The following is a 22,168-nucleotide window of genomic DNA, read 5'->3' as shown; positions in this document are numbered from 1 at the left end:
GATGGGTAAATGTTACAGCTTGTTCATTAAGCGTGCCACAGGAGTTGTGATGCTCTGCCCTGCAGTGCTGTGCTGCAAAACACAGAGGGAAGATGGGACAGCAGACATGGACCAGGTGAGCCAGTCATATGACTGTGCTATTAAAGCCTCCCTGTCAGAAAAGACTAAATTTGGGAAGATGCATCGCTTCCAACCATTCTTTCTTTTTGTGGCAGCTGGAAAGCACTCCGTAAACAAGCTCCACATGCATGCTCTTCTGTATTTTATGTTCAAAATACTGCAATCGAATATATTAGAGTTTCTATAATTCTGTACGTTTATCATTTATTTGTACTGGATGAGATGTTTTAATTCATTCTCACTTTCATGTTTTTGGAACTGAAGGGGGGGAAATGAACCCTTAAAAAAAATAAAAAATAAAAAGCTCATTGGTTCAGTGTTGAGTATAACAACTCGGATTGTTGTTGTTGCCGAGATTCTCCCACCCTCTGGCAAGCGCATCTACACTCTTGTGTCCTGTTTTGACAGTCCGCAAACCTCACACCAAGCTCCAGGAGCTGTTCCCGGTGCCTCTGAGGTCATGGATTATTCATGGGATGTGGGGAGAGATGACATGGTCCCATTGTGCCGCTCGTATGCCAGCAAGCGTGACAGAACTGGCTGCATAAGGTCAGCAGAAAAAGCCGTCACGTGTCCGGAGTTCATGGTAGGGAATGATGGCAAACCAGAATCATTATGGAGCAAAACAATCTTGAAGCTGTGATTATGATGTATGACAGGAAACGTGTCCATTCAACTTATGACTTGCTCTCCATCATAAAATAAGAAGATATCAACTTTAAAATAAAATAAATATATAGATCAGTCACTCAGACCTTTCATTTATTTATAATCTTTTAATTTTATGAGAATTCAGAGATTTCAGTCACAAAGAGGTGTTGACCATTTATCATTACCAAACTCTTGATTCGTTTTCAAAACTAAAATTCCAAATAAATTTGTTGTTTTTCTTCTGGGATTTTTACTTCACTGGGTTGTCCTCTTCCATTTGTGGTGGGACGCTGGAATCCACTGGTCCAGGTCACTGTTGATATCCTGCCTTTTGCCAGGGCGGAAAACTCGTAATGCCAAGAAAACGATTGACTTGACTGGCTGCTTTAAGCACGTCCTTCTTTCCAGACTAATGATTTGATTTTTTGACCTCAACTTTTGATGTCCAGCCAGTGAACACCTCACAGAGTTTGTTCATGAATTGTCCATCATGCTTTTTCCACTGACCTGGCTGGATAAATTTTTGAAGCACTGGTGGTAGTCCACTGGTTGGAAATTCCTCCATCTTCTTCATGTCTTGCATGTTCCTAGAGGCTGCAAATTTGTGATCTGACACCAAATCGGGAGTTTTCTTTTGTTGATTCAATCAGGAGGATAAAACCTAACAGATATACAAAGCACAGAAATTATGTTTTTGGTGTTTTTAACTGTCAGGTAGGGAGGGCTGGTGAGCATGAAGGACCCAAAATGCAGAGACGGGAGGCAAACAGTTCCAGGCCAAGGGGTTTATGAACTAACAAAAAGCACTGCCGAGCAGGGAAACAAAACAAAACTAAACTTGGGGGCTAAACAGGAAGACAGGGCAGAAGACAGTCAGGAAAGAGATGGTGTGGACCAGCACAAGAGGAAGGCAGAGACAAGACAAAACAAGACTGACAAGACACAAGTGAACATGATCAGGAGGGATTGGGACCAGGGAAGTAAAACTCCAAAGGATGAGAAAACAGGAAATCATTCAAAATCAAACAGGAAACAGAACTTAAACATGAGAGAAATGAAAGAAAGCAAAAACTAAGGCAAAGACACCCAAACCATGACATTAACCTGTTCTTGTGGCATTTTTCTCATGATGGAGGACATATATAAAGACAAAATTAAGATTAAAGGGGCAAATTTCTAATGACCTCCTACTGCTATGTCCTAGAAAACAACATCTGTTCTAAAAATGGCATAATTATATTTAAAGGACCACTGGAAACTATATTACAAATTATCTTAAACTAATAAAATGCCCATAACTGAGTTCCAATATCCACTTGTGTTTTAAAGTAAAACTGTGTAATTTTAGTCCAGTTTTCATGGAAGATGTTTTTGCTTTTTTTGGTCTCCTTTTGCATCTTTTTCTGTCTTTTTTGCATTATGGTCTTTTTTTTCTGAAGATGTAAAAAGTGGTTTGATTTGCTTTAGAAGTCAAAGTGCTATACAAATACATTTTGATTTGATTTGATTTGTTTTGATTTCCATACATGCCATAAGAATGCATCCTAAGCTTAATAAGTGATCTTTTTTGGAACAATACAAACACAAAGACGTTCTCCATCCTTATCTTTAAAGATCTTTTAAATTTTAGATCTTTGAGATTTGATCAAAGAGATCATGTTTTATTGCTTTGAAACATTTTGTAGTTTTATGTTTCTCTGGTTTTGGCATATCAGACATGTGAAGAAGTCCTTTGAACACACATTCCCAGTTTTATTTTCCTTCTATTTTCTCCATGAGCGTTATTGTGTTGACTTTAAGATCATTTTTATTTTATTTTTTCAATGTCTTCATAGTCTTGTTAGACAGTTTTTCAGACCTCATTTTCCCATACAGTCCCTTTTGCATCATGAAGTCAATAGATCAGAAACTTCTCATAATTTTGAAAACTAGAAAGAAATCCCCAAAACCGAGCCTCTCTAAACGGTTCCAAACCACAGAAAGACATTTCTTCTATAACAATATAAGATCTTGCTCAGAATATTGATTTATTTCTATTTCTTCACATTTATTCACTTCAGTTGTCATCTTGTGTAATTTATGCTTTACCCTTGACTGTCCAGAATTTTGGATTCTCTTTATTACAAAAAGCAGATGGATTCATTGGTTGATGGACCAAATTGGATTGCATTGAAGAAACTGTACAAATATGCTGAGACCTCTTCATCCACAACAGACTCTCAACAGAGGGTACAGACACCATAAACAGTAAACTGAAGTTTATATCAGGATTAAAAACGAAATAAATACATAAATAAATAAATACTTCATCAAAAACACAGACTCAGAAGGATATTTAATTCCCTCCCTAATGCTGAACTACTAAAAACTATTTAGTGCGGGACTATCTAGTGCCTTGGTATTTAAAAGCAATTCGGACAGCATGCTTTATACTTTTTTTAACGCCAAATATTACATCATTGATTTCACAAAGTAAAAAATACAAACAATTAACTAATTATGAATCCACTATGTTCTGATGATGATGAAAACTTGGATGAGTTATAAAAATTTTTTTAATTAAAATATTTTTTTTTCACATGGAACAATATTCAAATGCAATGCATTGTGGTCTTTATTCCTCAATCTAGTGAGCATCTTTGTACACTGTTTTTTTGCAGAGACTTTTGGGAAATTTCTAGTACACGCGATTTTGTAATCATAGATTTAAACAGCTGTAGAAAATGGGGAACACACTATGTTGTGCTCTATGTAGTGAGTAGTGAAGAAATTTGGACACAACCACAATCTCCCTATTTTTCAACATAGATGAACTAGGACCCCTACGGTGTCCATCACCATGCCTGAACAAATGACCATACCATCAAAACTGAAGAATTGACATTATGTTGTTTAGGTAAGATATTTTTGTAAGGTTTTCTTTTACTCATCATATCGGAAAATGAAAGATCCTAATTTTTTGTGGAACATTTTAAATGCATAAAATCATTATTATTTTTTTAGCTGAAACCTTTATCTACCTTAAAAAAAGTGGAAAATTTGACACGTAATTTGACACCTCACAGAGACAATAAATTGTTTTTCAACAACAAACACATTAATTACATACAGGTAGCAATAGGACAGACTATACATACAGATGTATTCCTGTTATATATTTTTTCAGTGAAAAAATAACAGTTTACTTTCCAGTCAGACATTCATTTGTCCAACATGCTCCAGTCTCAAATTTGCAGTCTCTTAGGGTTTGATCTTCTGTCAACACCAACAGGTGGAAATTTAGCAGTTCCCTCTGATCAGAAGTCCGCACACAGCTCCACCTGGAGCTTCCTGGGGTGGATGTGAGGACATGAGTGTTTTTGCTGTGGCTGCTTGTGATTGACCTGATTATGGAAAACAGGCCCTGGCTTTGCTCCCAGAGGGAGCAGTGATCGCAGCATCTTCATGAAAAATATCTCTGCTGTGCCAACTTCTGTCACAAGATGCCCGTAGATAAGAAGCAGTCGTGGAGGGCTGCCATGAGAGAGAGTGCGTAAGCTAAGGGTGAAAAAGGAGGAGAAAAACCAGGAAGCGCTTTTTAATGGAGAGAGAGATGAGAAAGAATGATGAAGCATTTACACAATTGATTATTTCCCCGAATATTAAGCAGAGAGGTGCCACCTATTCATGGGGGAATTCATAAAGGGGGATTTTGTAACTGTTGTATTGAAATCACAGATTCATACATCATGAAATTACAAATCCAATTATTTCCTGGTTTTCAATAATATGGAGGTAAACAACATTTTTGAAATATTTTAAATGATAATCATAAAGTCTAGATGTCTGTCTTTTAGAGTAAAAAAAGCCAAAATAAGGAGGATTACTCTCATCTCAGCCTGTTTACTTGCTGCAGATGTCGAGCTGGTCAAGGAACAAGCCCCTCTTTTTCTGCACTCGCTTCAACTGGATACTGAGGCACACAGTAAGCTTTTATGTAACCTGATTCAGGCTTTACAGCCTGCAGTGCTTATAACTAATCCAGTTAGAGTTTTTGGAGGTTTGTTTGAACGGTTTGTGATTTACTAGAGCTAGATGGTAAAACTAAATGCCGTTTTTAGACCAGTGTGCTTCATATACACATAAGACAATTCCTCAGAGAAACCTGCAGGACCCAAACGATCAATGTGTTTAATCACTGAGTAATCATTATTGCTTATTTCCTAACTGCAAAGCCCTTTGATCAGCACATCTACTTGATTTTTTTAAGTGGATTTTTATATCAAAGAAGATGATGATGATGATGACAATCCTTACAGATAAACTTATGGAAAGTAAAAAATTAAGTTTGAGTAGTTTGTTGCAACAAAGCCCTTATGGTGGTTTAGAGAATCTAAGTGCTAATAAAAATATGTTTCTTTTTAAGATGCTAAAGTTGAAAACAGGGGCAGAGCTATGGGGGGCAGGGGGGTTGCACTTACACCTAATTTTTCAATATTAGTATTAATATTATTGACAAAAATTTAAGAAATCACCAATACAAGCTTCCTTAAGAATAGCAAAACAACAAAAGCAGTCAGCCCTTTTTTTAAATGAAATATTGAGCCCCACAAATTATGTATTTTGTGAGTATTTTTTACGTACACACACTTTTGATCCTGGCCTTTTTATAATGGCCTTCCAATCTGCTGTTCTCATTTGCCTATGTTCAGATATTTATTTTAGTCATTAATTTTAGTCATTAATTTAAACCCATGTTGCCTATTGAGGAACATATGCATCAAACCACTTCTGCTCCTTAAGTGAAAGCAAAAATATACTTTTTTTTTCATGACTGTAAAAAAATTCCGTGAAGATTCTGTTGTTTAGTCTGACTTTTTAGTGGTGTTTTCGGTAATGTTTTTTGTTTAAAAAAAAAGTTCTGCTTTGTCACCAGTTTTGTTGCTCCATGGGTTCTCTCATGCTTTAGTTTATTTATCAAATGCTGAAGTTTCTGCAACCAGGCACGTTCTCCTGCACCTCCAGTTTCTGACAAATCCAGATAAATCGTAAATTACTAATTGATGTATAAATCTCCATTAAAAGTGCAAAAAAAAAACTGCTTTATTTCTTCTTCTCTATAGCATTTTTGTGTTTTGTGTGGAGTGGGGGTCTAGAAGGAAGACATTTGATGCTTCATGACTTAAGGACGACTTTGAGAATCAACATATTAGATCTCATATAGACCCTGGTTTATGAAATGTTGGATCCATAGTTTTAACTGTATCACTGTCCTTCAACAGTAATGTTGAAATCTAGAAGATATTTTAGGATTTAAAAATACTAAAAAATAAAGAAGATTAAAAACCAATTTGATTATAGAAAAAAAATGTGTTAGTTTGTACTTAACCTGTACTTCTTCATCAACCAAAGGCAGTTTCAATCATTTTAAAATTCTTTAGAACAAATTTGAGCCTTATTTCATATAAACCTATAAGGTTTAAATAGAGCATTCTGCATGTAACAAAGTAAAAAAGTGACTCAAATGTATTGTAAGAAAACCAAAAACAAAGAAAAAAGATGAGTTATGGTTAGGGGTTTCTGTTTCTGATGAATGGATAATTTTAGTTAGGGAAAGATTTCCAGCTAAATATCTGTAAATATTTGACAAAAATATACCACGAATAAAAAAAGTAATAAAAAAAAAAAAGATTCTTAAACAAACATCAAAATCTGCAGACCTTTAAGCTGATTTTTCATCAAATTTCCAAAGATGGATCATGTAAAAAATATATTTATGATATATTTATGATAAGGTTCTTCCTTGTATCATATTTGATACCCTTGTTTCACTATCCAAACGTTCATTATAATCCTCTCTTGGTCATTGTTTTCTGCCCTGTAGTTCATCATCATTCCACTTGGGGCAGTAGAATGGCTTTTCCTGTTCATTTCAAAATAGCTACCTCCAAAAACACTTTTGGTGGGAAAACTTTTGCTAATCAAAACTTGATGGTAAAAATAGCTTTTCTATTGTTATTTTTTCTTTTTTTATGACTTATTTATGTTTGAAAATATGCACATTTTATAAATAATAAATACTTTGTTATAAAGTTAGACAAATTTAGAAAAATGTGTGTATTACATTAGAGACAATAAGCAGATTTCTTTTCCTGAACACTCGTGTCAATTGTGTATTTTTCCTTTTTAAACTAACATTGTTGTACAAAAGAAAATATTACCAAATCACCCAATATATCAATAGTAAGTAATATCATTTATATCTTATAAAAAAATATTGTTTGTTTTTTGTAAAATCATCAAAGTATTACAACCATCTAAATTTAAAAAGTTTGAATACTCTGTGAGTTCTTTAATGCAGTGGGGCTTTACAAGGTTAAAAAAGTTAGGGAAATTGATTCAAAAACTGTGAACTATAACTTTTTTGTAAAATGTTTAAACCAGTATATTTATTTTTGGTTTTTTATCTTAATTTTATTTTTCTTTCTCTTTCTGTGTTTGTATTATTTTTCTGTTTTTTCCTTTCACCTGGTCTTTTTTCTCTGTATGTCTGGTTTTTACCCGTCTTCTTATTGTTTTCTATAAGTTTTCCAATCAAGTTACGAATACTCAGTAGACTATCTGCATGTTTGAAACTTTTCTTCTGCATCCATCAATTCCTCAGGTGCTGGTTGCCAGTCAAACTCCAGACTTTTAGACCTAAAACAACCCAAAATGATGTCCGTCCCTGAGAAGTGATTATGAACTTGCTCATGTGGCAAAGACTTCAAGGAATAGCAAGAAGAGCATGCGTTGTGTTAACATTTCCCTGAAGGAAGTGCATTTTTGTATATTTTGATTGGAGGTTCAGTGGCTGATGGTACAAAAGGGAATTTCCCATGTTGGGAGGAAATCAATTATTCATGGGGGGGTACCACCCTGACAGCTGCTGAAGTAGCTCCAAGATTAAGGACAAGAAGGGATGGATGTCTTCCTCATGTATATTCTGCTTCATCAGGCAGACTCAGTTCTTCTCCCTCCCTCCCCCCACCCCCCCCCCCCCCCCCCCCCCACCTTCTGTTCTCTTAGACCAGACTACAAATGAAGGGATGCAAGTGAGTCGGTCAGACATCCATTGAATTCTGTGGAGACATGAACCTGCATCCAACAAAAAAACTGATGTGCGCAGCTGTCCTGTAACGAAATTTTTGAAAAAAAATCTACTTGTGTGAGCTTTGTAGCCTTGATCAACAAATAATATGTTTACAAAAATTGAAAGTAAAACTCTACGATATTACGCACCAAGCCTATTCCGTCTGTGGTGTGTGTGCAAGTATTGGGTAACAATCATATGCTAAAGACGCGAACAAAAACCCACATTCAGCGCGTTCCAGAATGCCTGGTGTGAATGTAGCTTCCCTCGATCCAGGCCTTTTCAGCCAACCTACCATTGAAGCTCCTTATTGGCTAAACACACCTGATTCAGGTGATCAGCATCAGATAATTCCTGGAAAACCATCGGGAGGCCAGCCATCAAGGCCTGGAACCTGACACCCCTGTGAGTCTACTACACCAATGACTGCATCTCAAAAGTCCTATCTGTGAAACTCCTGTAGTTTGCAGACAACGCCACCGTCATTGGACTCATCCGGGATGGCGATGAGTCAGCAAACAGAGGAGAAGTGGCTGATGGTTCTCTGGTGCAGCCAGAACCAGCTGGAGTTGAACCCACTTAAAACTGTGGAGATGACGGATGGACTTCAGGAAGAACCCCCCCTCCACCCTCTCCATTTACAAGCCTCAACAGAACAGTCCCTCCAACAGACTCACGCGGTTCCTAGGGTCCACCATCTCAATGGATCTGAAGTGGACCTCCCACATAGACTCCTTCCAGGAGTAGGCCCAGCGGAGGTTGTACTTCCTGCGACAACTTAAGAGGTTCAACCTGCCAGGAGCTTCTTCTCTGCGGTGATCTGCACTGACCATATCTATCACTGTCGGGTTTGGATCGGCAACCGGACACGACAGGGACAGACTGTAGAAAAGCATCAGCACTGCGTGGAGATCATAGGTTCCAATCTTTCCTCCATCCAAGACCAGTACCGGTCCAGAGTTAGGAAGCGAGCTGGTAAATTCTCCACGGAACAATCTGTCTAAACACAAGCTGTTCTGACTCCTCCCCTCAGGCTGGCGTTTCAGGGCTCTGTACGCCGGAATCACTCACCACAAAAATAGCTTCTGTCGCTCTGATTAACTCTTGACCATTCAGTGTGAAACCAAAAACATGAGGATTTTTAACTGTTGTACAAATTTTTCCTATTTTGTATTTGGTACACCTATTTATGCTTTGTCCTTGTTTATGAGAGCATCAATCACCAAGATCAAATTCCTTGTATTTCCACTCATACTTAGGCAATAAAGATGACTTGGATTTGTTTAATATAAAGATTTTATCCAACTGCAAATTAGTCAAATTTCAAATTGCCTCACTTAAAAAAATCTATATCTCAGAGACAAGAAAACTTCTCCGAGATTTCAAACTGTGGTCCTTGTTTGTCCTTTTAGTGAAACTGCTAAAAATCTCATTTTGAAGGTGATTGTGGAGATGTGAACATTCATAGAAACCCATATTTTCAATTTTGCACACATCTCTGTTTGCTTTTGCAACTAAATTAAAAAATGAAAAGCTCCTAAACCAATTAAAGGACGAAACAGTATTGTTAAAACTTGTGAAATTCACCAAATAAGTACAGTAACCATTCTTTGGGGGAATCGTTTCTTTCAAAATCTGTGTAGCTTCTATTTTCATCTTTATTTTATTTTATATAAAGGTAATTGTCATTTAAGGTTAGGCTTTTGGGTTTATGTGAGTCTGTGATGACATTTTATGTGTGGTATTACGGAAATCAAGCTTTCTTTCTGCAATGAGATTTCGCTAATAACTGTTTTGTCTCTTTTGTGGCTCTTTTTTTTGGACCTGCTGTGAGTTTAGTGTTTCATGTTGGACAATAACATTTTTTATGACATTCTCAGAACTAAATCAAATCACAGCTTTAGATAATAACTGTCTGAAAATGCTTTTGTGACCGCAAAACGATATTTGAACCAATTTTTTGGTCCTTTCTGAAATTTCACTAAATTCATTGCCTGAATGTTTTATTTTGCTGTTTTATTTAGATTTATCGTAAGCAATAAAAATGTATGAAAAAAGGTGATGGAAGTTCAGCAGAGCTCGGGAACAGTTAACAGTCTGGATAATATTCAGTTTGTCGGACTTGAAAAGATCTAGGTCAAGAAAAAACCTGTTTCTGCCAGAGAGTGTTCTGGAGGTCAGCTGTGTCAGAAGGATATAAACAAGGAGTGAAATTCAATTCCTCATGAGCACTTGCTGTATACTTCTGAAGAAAGTATCTATCTCCCTGTGTTTACATAAAGCACCACTTCACATACCTGCTAGAGTGTTAAAGTAGCCGTGGTCCTGAGCCAGTTTCTGGGGAAAAGCCTGTGCGGGGCTGTAGATGAAAAATGGCCCCTCCTTTTCAGAGGCAGAGAGTAGAAACCAATTTGTGGGACTTATGTTGCAACTGTGAAGGTACTTAACAATCCAGCTAACAAGGACAAAAAAGAAGAAAGAAAACGTTCTAGTGTCATCAATCAGACTCGGCTGTTTCAGTTACATTATTCCAATCTCCTATTCTCCTACTTTTTTTCTTCCATTTCCATAATCAGAAAAGACTTGGGTTCAAGGCAGGAAGTCCTTATACTGTTAAAGACCAACTTTGATGAAAATTCTATTTGGTGTTGTTACTCATGATGAAGGACATAAATCTTCTTTCTCTTTCGGCTTTTCCCATCAGGGGTCGCCACAGCGAATCATCCTTTTCCACCTCACTCTATCATGAACATCTTCTACCCTAACATTAGCCAACTTCATGTCCTCTGTCAAGACATCCATGTATCTCCTCTTTGGCCGTCCTCTTGCCCTCCTGCCAGGCAGCTCCATCTCCAACATCCTTCTACCAATATATCCACTATCCCTCCTCTGAACATGTCCAAACCATCTCAGTCTGGCTTCTCTGACTTTGTCGCTAACACAGGCAACATGAGCCGTCCCTCTGATGTACTCGTTCCTTATCCTGTCTAACCTGGTCACTCCTAAGGAGAACCTCAACATCTTCATCTCCGCTACCTCCATCTCAGCCTCTTGTCTCTGTCTCACTGCTACCGTCTCTAACCCATAGAGCAGAGCTGGTCTCACCACTGTCTTGTACACCTTTCCTTTGAGTCTTGCTGACACTCTTCTGTCACACAACACTCCTGACACTTTCCTCCACCCGCTCCAACCTGCCTGCACTCGCCTCTTCACCTCTTTTCCACACTCCCCATCACACTGAACTGTTGACCCCAAGTACTTAAACTCCTGCACCTTCTTCACCTCAGCCCCCTGTAACCTAACGCTTCTACCTTGATCCCTCTCGTTCAGACACATGTATTCTGTCTTACTACGACTGACCTTCATGCCTCTTCTTTCCAGAGCAAACCTCCACCTCTCTAGCTGTTCCTCCACCTGCTCTCTACTCTCACTGCAGATTACAATGTCATCCGCAAACATCATTGTCCAGGGAGATTCCTGTCTTACCTCGTCTGTCAGCCTGTCCATCAGCATAGCAAACAAAAAAGGACTCAAAGCTGATCCTTGGTGTAGTCCCACCTCCACCTTGAACTCCTCTGTCTGACCTACAGCACATCTCACCACCGTCATACTTCTCTCATACATGTCCTGAACTACTCTGACATACTTCTCTGCCACTCCAGACGACCTCATACAGTACCACAGCTCCTCCCTCGGCACCCTGTCATACGCCTTCTCTAAATCTACGAACACACAATGCAGCTCCTTCTGACCTTCTCTGTACTTTTCCATCAACATTCTCAAAGCAAAAATGGCATCAGTGGTGCTCTTACGGGGCATGAAACCATACTGCTGCTCACAAATCTCCACCTTCTTCCTAAGCCTGGCTTCCACTACTCTTTCCCACAGCTTCATTGTGTGGCTCATCAACTTTATTCCTCTATAGTTGCTGCAGTTCTGCGTGTCACCCTTGTTCTTAAAGATCGGAACCAGAACGCTTCTCCTCCATTCCTCAGGCATCTTCTCACTCTCTAGAATCCTATTGAAAAAACTCGTTAGAAATTCCACTGCTGTCTCTCCTAAGCACTTCCATACCTCCACAGGTACGTCATCAGGACCAACGGCCTTTCCGCTCTTCATCCTTTTCAGAGCCTTCCTAACCTCATCCTTTCCAATCTCTGCTACTTCCTGCTCCACAACAACCACATCTTCCTCCCTTCTTTCCCTGTCATTTTCCACGTTCATCAGCTCCTCAAAATACTCCTTCCATCTTTTCTGTACACTCTCCTGGGTTGTTAGCACCTTTCCGTCTCTGTCCTTAATCACCCTTATCTGTTGCACGTCCTTCCCATCTCTGTCTCTCTGTCTGGCTAGCCTGAACAAGTCCTTTTCTCCTTCCTTTGTGTCTAACCTGTCATATAGTTCATCGTAAGCTTTCTGTTTGGCCTTTGCCACCTCTCTCTTCACTCTACGCTGCGCTTCCTTGTACTCCTGTCTACCTTCCTCAGTCCTTTCTACATCCCACTTCCTTTTAGCCAACCTCTTCCTCTGGACGCATTCCTGTACTTCCTCATTCCACCACCAAGTCTCTTTACCGTCTTTCCTCTTTCCAGATGACACACCTAGCACTTTCCTACCTGTTTCCCTGATAATCTCTGCTGTAGTTTCCCAGTCATCTGGAAGCTCATCCTGACCACCCAGGACCTGTCTCAACTTCTGCCTAAATTCCTCACAAGTTTCTTCATTCTGTAGCTTCCACCACTTGGTCTTCTTTTCTGTTTTCCCTCTCTTCTTCTTCTTGACCTCCAGAGTCATCTTACACACCACCATGCGGTGCTGTCTGGCTACACTCTCTCCTACCACCACTTTGCAGTCATTAACCTCTCTCAAATGACCTCGTCTACATAGGATGTAGTCCACCTGAGTACTCCTACCTCCACTTCTGTATGTCACTCTATGTTCCTCTCTCTTCTGGAAGTAAGTGTTGACTACAGCCATTTCCATCCTCTTCGCAAAGTCCACCACCATCTGTCCCTCCAGATTCCTTTCCTTCACACCAAACCTGCCCATCACCTCCTCATCACCTCTATTGCCCTCACCAACATGGCCATTAAAGTCTGCTCCAATAACAACTCTCTCTCCTCTGGGAAAACTCTCTATGACATCATCCAACTCACTCCAGAATCTCTCCTTCACATGATGAAGGACATAAATAAAAAATAATAAAATTAAAGTTTCATTTCTGAGTATTTTTGTATTTCTGACAAATTGTGAATCAGGATCAGATCACAAAAGGCAGTTTGCAAAAGATTGTAGTACCTACAGCATCAAGCAACAAGCTCCCTGCTCTGTTCCATTCTGAAACATCAGACTATAACCATGTACATCTTTGTTTTCCTCATCCGAGCTGCAATGTGGCTCAAAACTATACAGCTGCATAGCTATAATATTGTTCACCATTTTTGTTGTACTAATAATGTTTTGTTGGGCTTGTGAGGGGCTGTAAGCTAGCAGGAGAGCTTTTTAACAAACTGATGATGGGAAATGGGGAAAGGCTTATTCCGTGCAAACAGTCCCGCCTACAACTCAGAGGTGAATTTCCAATGAGCTCCTGCTGCTCTGCAGAAATTATGTTTTAATTTTGACTAAAAATAGCATAAACATAATTAAAAGACCACCGGGAAACATTTATAATATATCTAAAGACGATTTAAAATATGTTTATAAGCCAGCATGCGCTCCACTATTTGTTGGAGGATATTTTTCAAACCTGTGGATCAATTATCTATAAAAATCTGGAATTAGTTCCCTTTTTCTTACCCCTTCAGCTCCAATTCCACCATCAAAGTTTGGCATTGTATTTGTAAAACTTTCACTGTGACAGTGAGAGTTTGAATTTAAATCCTTTTCATCTTTCAAAATCCATCTAACAACACAAATGCAACAAGAACATTTTGCTTGGCATTTGATTCTTGCGAGTTTTTGCAAGATTTTCTAAGAATTTAATTAAATTGATCTTATTGTGGAAGTGTATGATGAGGCTTTTTCCTCCGACGATGTTTCTACCACAAATTAAGAAACTAAAAGATTAATAATAATGGGGATGATTTAGGTGTGGCACATTTCACTCCCCCCCCCCCCCCCCCCCGCAAACACACATACACAATAATGATTTGAACCCCGTGTTATCTATTGACGCAAATATGCATCATACCACCTCTGCTCACCAAAAACACTGAAACGTCGAATCTATTAGAAAGCTAAGACATTATTTTTCAATGCTGAAAAGAAAATCAAGCAAAAAATGTGTTGTTATAACTACAAAACAATTTTAATCATTTTTTGTGAGTTGTGAGTTTGTTGAGAGTTTAATTAAAAACCAAACTTGTATTTTTAAAATTGTATCCGATATATAAAACACTGATGTCTGATCTTTGCTCAGATAAAGAGATGCAGAAATTATTAAATTAAATTAAGATACAAGTTATTCCGATATAACTGTCATGTGTTTTTAATAAGTCACCTTTAAGAAAGTGAAAAGAAATTAGGTAGGTCAAATTTGAAACCTTTAAAAAGTTACCAAAAATAAGAAATCCTTTTTAATTTTTTGATGTTTTATAATACTGATTATGTTTTTTGACCAAATAAAGTTGCACTAAAGGCAAATGTGTCACATTTTTGTGACTTTTACACCCACACCACTTCTGCATTTTTATTTGCAATCTTTCTAGAACTTGCAGACTAATAACTTTGCAAAACGTTTGTCTTTTTATTATTTTTTCTTATCTCTGTCCCACTTCAACATGTATGCATGGAAAAATAGTTATTTTTACGCCTGCATATGATTGAAGTATCACAATTTATTACAAAAACTAGAACTTTTCTCTCAACTTTGCCATGCTATAAGCATATACATATATATATATATATATATTTATATATTTATAACATTAAAGTAGAAAACCTAAACAAAGGATATTAAAAGCAGAGATCATAGATGCTGGCGCAGCATTACAGAAGTTAAGACATGCTCCAACTGTACAGAGGACATTCCCACCGAAGGTCAAAAGAGTGTAAAAGGCGCCATACTCATCAACAATGACTTGCATTTTATGACCTGGCCACCTGTTGGTTTAACTCTAACAACAAACGTCTCCTTTAAATTCTAATTACAAGAGAAGAAACACAAAATGCACGAAAACACTGCAAAGAAATGAGAAATGTGCTGAGATCTCTTTCTACAGCCTAAAGGCACTCAGGCTCAAAAAGTTGGCAATGAATAAACATTGTTCTTCACGCGAAGCCACGCCAAGCAGGTGGTGAGAAGAGAAGAGTGACAGAGAAACAAAGATGTCTATTTCAAAAACCTTCAGTCGATCACATTCCGCTTAGATGAGTCCACCCCGCCCTTTTTTCACAGTGAAAATTCCTGGCAGTCGAGATGGAAAAGACATTTGAAGAAGTCGGCTGCTTTGCTGAACTGTGTGACATCTGATTTCTACAAACTATGCGACCGCCGCCTGTGCGTTTGGTTCTTCATTTTGCTCCAGAGAGGCCATCTCCACTCTCAGGTATTTTACAAATGAAGCCACCAGTCGACCTGACATGGATTCAAGCACCCCCAAAAGGCCGAAATGTCCTCTTTCAGTTCTCCGTCCCACATGGGGATCTGGGAAAAAAATCATCCACAAACTACGATTTCAAATATCTAAAACAATTTCCAGATTCTTTATCCTGATCTGTCTACTTTGTTCACCAACCACCTGGACAGCTTCGGCTTTTGCAAAATGATCAAACTTTTCTTCCCTGCTTTTCAGTTCAGCTGACGACAAGCTTCAAAAGTCCACTTGGAGGCACCTCCATAAATGTCAAGGCTCGTCTCCATCCAGGCAAAAACGTTGCCCACTTGAGCTTTGCTGCTGCAGGTTGCTAGATTATAAATCTCCTCCACAGACAGTTTTTTATCCCAGATGTGGAAATTTGCCAAGTCTCCAACAAAGGCTTGTGTGGCATCAAATCCGCCTCCGTAGGTGTCCTGGGGTGAAGCAAGCAGATGAAAGGGTAGGTGATGAAGCAGGAAAAACAAAATAGCATAACCTGTTGTGACAGTATAAATTAAAAAAGGGAAGTGGATCCTCAAAGCATCAAAATTTATTTTAAATGTTTGGATCTGGAAATCTGTTTGTTTACCTGCTCTTGGCCCAGAATCAGCAGCCCCTGTGGTTTGATAGGATGATATGGAGCCAGGTTTTCTCCACTTCCCCTCTTGACACCATCTTGGAAAGCTTCCCAAACCCCATCCCGAGTTGTCCAGGTCACACAAATATGATGCCACTTACCGTCATTGATAAGAAATGGCAGCTTTGCCACCTTTAAGGAAGCAAAATTACAGTAAACAATAGACAAATAGTAAGAAAACATGTATCTCGGTGCAGAAAATCAGCCATACCTTGTCATTTATTAGTATCTCCATTGGGTTGTTTCCCCACTCTATGAGGACCAGCTCGTTGGCCTGACCTGGAACTGCATAGGAGAAAGGCGTTCCCACTCCAGGAGACGCATTCGACTTCAGCCACATGCACACAGTGAGGGCGTACATCTCTGGTAAACTCTTCTTCACTTTTGCATACATGTAGTTGGTTCTGAGGGGGAACGTGAGCTGAAATTTATCCAGAGGTCTACTTTCTCTTTGGCCTGAAAGATAAAATTTAAAAAAAGATACATTATTTGATGGGTTTTGCTTTTTTTTCGTGTATTTGTTGAAGCTGAAGAACTCATTTTTTATGGATTTACTGAGTTACACAATAAATCCACAGCAGTGGGGCTCCAGATCTGCTTTAATCTTGCACAATTAATCCAAGCATGGAGCAATGGATTTGTTCCCTTTCATCTCGTCTTTTTTCTTCCTTCACACCTCTTTATTTCACTGCTGCACAGCATCACGTGTGTCCCAAACAGAGACGCTGGGATGCAAATTACGCACCAGATGCAGGGATTAGACGGAAAACCACCATCAGCTTTCACATTTTACTTCAAATGTTTAACTATACATAACTTCCTTTTGATTTTTTTTTATTTCTCCTTGGTTATTGTGTTCCCCATCATCCTCTCACAGGACACTCGCCTTGACTTCGTGCTTGGAGCTGTGTGGAAAACCCCTCCCACATACCTTTTTCCAGGTCTGTGATCCTCTGGTGTAAGGACGTGAGGGTGGACTCTACTCTCCCACGCTGCTCCGTCTCATTCCGGAGTCCGGGCTTCCCCTCCTCAATGCTGTTGACCCGGGACAACACCTGCTTCTCCAGGTCATTGATCTTACTCTGGAGCAGATCTTTGAGGCTGTTCGCCTGCACGGAGCTATTACTTCTGTTGAATTGCTGTTAGGGGTTAAAAGAATGGGATGTTATCCTTTAGGCGTTCTAGAAACCTGAGCCTGTTAGACAGTGCTATAACATTTTCTTTAGCAAATGAAATGACAAAAATGTGTATTTTAAACCGTTTTATTCATGTGCAAAGCTCAATATTATCTCAAAAATTGGGGTGGCAAAGCTTTTTGCGGTGGGGGAAGTTTCCCTCTTGTAGATCTGCCCCTGCTTTTAGATATTTTTTAATGTAGATATAAATAACTATAAGGCAGAATGACCTTTTGCGCAATACATGCAATCTAAATATGCACCCATATGTTCACCTACCTCCAGATTTTCCAATCTCTGCTTCAAAGACTGTAAAGTCTGTGACAGTTGCGCCAAAGTGTCAGCGGGGCCCCTGGACACGTCCCCCATTGTGTTTTTGGTCCCAGATTCCTTCCTTCTCCCCCCGGGCCGCGCGTCTCCAGGCTCCACGCCACTCTGGCTTTCACAGCGGGCCAACTTCGAGGTCAGTTCCCTGATAGTTTCTTTTTGGTTAATAATTGTCTCCTTCTGCTGCAAAACCGTCTCCCGCAGCTGCATGACAGTAGTTTTCAGATCATCTCCCGGAACGCTGTTCTGCAGCGTGGCTGCGCAAATGTCCACATCCTTGGGCACGGACGTGCAGATGAACTGCGTCTGTCCTCCGAAGTCTTGGGATAAACTCTGCAAAAGCGCGCAGGAAAGTAGAAGGATCCTCCAGCAGAACCCGGTGTTGGTCGCCTGCATGCTGACGCTCGTTCTCGTCTGCTTCACAACGTTGGTTTATGTGCTGCGCCCACCTCGCACTCGCGTTCCGCTTGACGTTGCGCTCATCATCCTGTGCCAGCTGCTTTTATACCGCGCGCCCGGTTCTGCGCAGAGCGGCTTTACTGCATCACGACCCTGAGGGGCGGGAATCGCTCTGTCCCCGTTTAAACGTCTGCGCGAGGCGCGTCACATTCATAAGATTTCTGCTTTCAGCCTGTCGCCTGTTTAATCTTTTATCACTTCGACTGTTTGTCATTTCTGGCTTTGTATTATTCATCTGGAAAAAAAATGCGGGGAAGTGGGTTTTCTCTGTGGGGTTTGGGGCAAACAGAGCCAGTTGTATTTGTTTTGTGGCCACAGGATCCTCAAACATAAAGTGGATCGGGTCCCGCAGATTCAGCACAAAGGACAGCTCCACTCACAGACAGGAGTTGAAGCGTCCTCCTGTTTGATTTTTATTTTAAGTCAACTAAATGTAAAGATATATAAAAACTGAAAATTATAATCTTAATATAAAACACACTAAGCACTCTTAATTGTCCCTAGGTGTGAATGTGAGTGCATAGGTGTATGATTGTGACCCTCCGACAGACTGGCAACCTGTCCAAGAAGTCCCCTGCCTTTGTCCCCAAGTGGCTGGGATAGGCTCCAGCAGCCTCGTGCCCGCAAAAGGGATAAAACGGATTAGAAGATGAATGAATGTAGATCAGGAGCAGTTGGAAAAAAGCTGTAGATGACGTAGGAGCAACAATCTGTGCCATTCCCGTGCTTTCACTTACACACAAATAGATGCACATAGATCTTCATTTTCCTTGTCTAAGCTGGCATCTAGCTTAAAACTGTATGGCTGGATAGCTCCAATATTGCTCACCATTTTTGTTACACCAGTAATGTTAGGTTAGGGTTGGAGTTGGGAGGTGCTGTAAATAGCAAAACAGAGTGTAAAAAAAGGGATCATGGGGAATGAGGACAGGCTTACTCCAAACCAGCAGTCCCACCCACAACTCAGAGAAGAATTTCTAATGAACAGCTGCCACTCTGCAAAAGCACTGTCCTAGAAAGCAACATAACTTTTGGCTTAAAAATGACAACTGAAGACACTTAAAATAGATCAATAAATGAGTTGGATTTAAAATTATCCTTAAAATCTTTTTTTCATATGGTTAATGTTGGCATGCCTTTATTTGACTGCAATTTTCTTCTTTGTTTTTTTTAATCTTTAGGGAAGTGTTTTTCAATGTTTTTTGAGCCAAGGCACACTTTATCCTTGCCAAAAACCCCACGGCACACCAGCATCCAAAAATTGAAAAAAGGAGAAACTCTTAGTCTGTATTGATCTACAATGGCGTGGCTGGAGGTAATAGCGCAGCTTGGCAGAGCTTGAGGTTTCCACCGGACTGCAGGAGGACTCGGACTGACATTCACACTGGGGACACTTGGAGGCTGGAATCCTGAGACAGGGAGAGGCAAGTTAAACACAAGGCCAGACTTAAACATGGAAACATAAACTAGACTTGAGACCAGGTTTAGTGACCATAAAAGGGCAACGAACTGGCGTTGGCTAATGGGTCTGGATCTCCTTAAGAGCAGAAGCAGTGATGAGGTGAATTGGTCCCAGCTGGTGGAGTCAGGAGCAGAGCAGGAGGGGGAGGGGGAGGAGACCGACAGGCACCATAACAAATATGTTTGATAAATTTCACACAAAAAGACTAACATTATATTTATGTTTTCTGTAGCTACACAAAAAGTGAACATTTTGAAGTTTATTAGTTTTTCTCTTGTCTTAATCAAAAATAAAGTCTTTGAAAACTTTAATTAAAAATGTTTTATTTCTTTTTAGATGATTAAATAGTTTCAATTTAGTTTAATTGTTTCTGTTGGCCACTTCTTCTTATTCCTGTTTCTTAAATGTTGTTATTACTTCTATCTAAGCTTAAGTTTTCATTTTTCAAAAGTGACTGAAGTCTGAAAGCGAATTTGTCCTTCAATCCAGACATTATTAGAAAAGTGTTCCAGTTAGAAAGATGACTTGGACCAAACTTTTGGATGTTTGGCTGTTGATAAACACAAACCTTGAAGGAGAGCTACACTGTTTACCTCTGATTTCATCAAGAAGATTTAAAAACTATTTGATGTGTGTTCGTTGTGGTTTCAAGACGTTTAACAAGGAAGACTCATTTTACGCTGAGATGCTGTCACTTTAACCCAATGAATCATGGGAGATGTAGTGCGAAAATTGCTGCAGATGCCAGACTGACTCGCTTCTCTAAAGTTTAATTGTTTTCTTAACTTGTTCCACGGTCTGACACCGGATTCTGTGGAAAGCTACACCGCTAAAGACGAGCTTTAGCTGGTATTTTTGTTGGAACTGAGAGATTTTAAGAGCTAATACGGAACAAGGAAGTGAGGACATTAACCACTTCTGATTGATGGAGACAGCTAAGGGGGTGGGACTTTTCTGAAAACAGAGCTGAAGCTACTGCCAAATCGCGGTACCGTCATGTTTATAAGCAGCTTATTTGAACTTGTAAGTCAGTTGTAAGACATTTACAACTGCTAATAAATGTCTTTATAAGCAGCTTACTACAACATTAAAAGTGCTTGTTAATGTCTTATAAATAGTTTATTAAGGACACCTATTATAAAGCGTTACCAGTGTTTTTAATATAATTAATTCATTACAAAGAAAAAAAGTATTTTATGATCTTTAATATTCCTAACTACTCAGTGTTTTATCAGGGCCTGTTTGGATGAACACAGAGCTGATATCCTAGAGATGGTAAATGATTTTAGATCATTAAAAATAGGTTATTTCCCACGGCACATCTGACCATCTCCCACGGCACACTACTGGTTGAAAAACACTGGTTTAGGGTAGCAATTCTTTGCATGAATAAACTGTAAGTATAGCAAAATAAACATTAAGACTACATTTTTTTCATAATAATGAATACCTCCAAATTAAATCTATAAATGTTTGAAGTTTTTATTGAAAGTTTTTGCGTACATAGCTTTCCAATTTTGTGACTGAATCCTTGTTTTTTTTTTTTGTATATTTAGTGAAATTATAATTGCAGAGATGAACACAAAGATGTACGCACGAGCGAGCACATGCATGTGGAACAGACTGCATGTGACAATGGGACGGCAGGTGGATAAGGTTAAAAAGGCCGTGGGATAATTACTGTCATTCATACAGAAGACTGACAGTTTTGGGACAGCACGTGCCAGTTTGCAGGCCAGGAAGTAAATCTAAATGATTACAGGGATTTCAAAGCCGAGAATCAGATTTAAAAGCTGAAAAATCTACCAAGAATCCATTACTATATCAGAGATTAATATGTCTTCTTCAGAGCCATCCTCTGAAATGCAAATATAGTCACTGTCTGGTATTTTCTAGCCTGTTTTTTTAGTTTCATCTTTTACTTTGTGGTTATTTTTAGTGATTTTTCCTAACTTTTTGGCCTTTAGTACAGACAAAATTCAGTAATTTCATGTTTAATCTCTTATTGTTTTTATATTTGTATTGTCTCCTCTTTTATGTAGTTTTCATGGCATCAAAAACTCACTTTTACATTTAAGAAAGCAGCAAGTATCTGTACAGGGTTATAATACATGACATAACTACACTTTCCTGCATTTATGTATTGTTTCTCCCAGCCCTGAACCTTTGTGTGTGGATTACAGTTGATTTAAGTGATGCAACTTATAAAAGGAATGAAAAAGGGACCAGACTTAGTGATTTTTCTCTCCGGTCTTAATCCAAAGTTGATGGGCCACCTTTGATATTACAGAAAATAAAAACAGGGAAGCTTACAGGAACTAAAGACAAGAGCGCCTTTTCAGCTTTTCAGTGTCGAAAATAAGTCACTCACAAATAGAAGCGATAGTGATGTAACAGTTCAGGCAGAGACTATGTTTATCCGGAGAGTTTCAAGGATGAATGGAAAAAAAAGAGGAAAAGTGAGATCAAAGGTCAAAAATAACCCACCGTTTCACTAAGCCTTGTTTTGCCGTTTGAAATCCAGTGGAAAGAAATCAAATTAGAGCAAATAGTGAATAAAGAAAATGCTGCACCCCCACCCCACTCCCAAGCACAGAGGAGGGATTTAAGGTTATTGCTGCTGGATGAAATATAGACAACGAAAAA

The 22,168-nt window shown here is 39.1% G+C and overlaps 1 protein-coding gene across 1 annotated transcript; it reads right to left on the bottom strand.

The window, feature by feature from the left end:
* Nucleotides 1-14,610: 14,610 nt before the first annotated feature.
* LOC101162683 (neuronal pentraxin-1) lies at nucleotides 14,611-18,100 on the bottom strand. The gene is made up of 5 exons (XM_004071538.4): nucleotides 17,554-18,100; nucleotides 17,031-17,238; nucleotides 16,311-16,555; nucleotides 16,052-16,231; nucleotides 14,611-15,896 (listed from the first exon to the last, which is right to left on the bottom strand). The coding sequence occupies exons 1-5, from the start codon at nucleotides 17,995-17,997 to the stop codon at nucleotides 15,675-15,677; spliced, it is 1,299 nt and encodes a 432-aa protein (XP_004071586.1). The 5' UTR covers nucleotides 17,998-18,100; the 3' UTR covers nucleotides 14,611-15,674.
* Nucleotides 18,101-22,168: the final 4,068 nt, after the last annotated feature.

The sequence above is a fragment of the Oryzias latipes genome, chromosome 8, assembly GCF_002234675.1.
Source record: "Oryzias latipes chromosome 8, ASM223467v1".
Taxonomy (NCBI): Eukaryota; Metazoa; Chordata; class Actinopteri; order Beloniformes; family Adrianichthyidae; genus Oryzias; species Oryzias latipes.
Note: the sequence above shows the minus strand (reverse complement) of the source record. Positions and strands in the feature narration are given on the sequence as shown.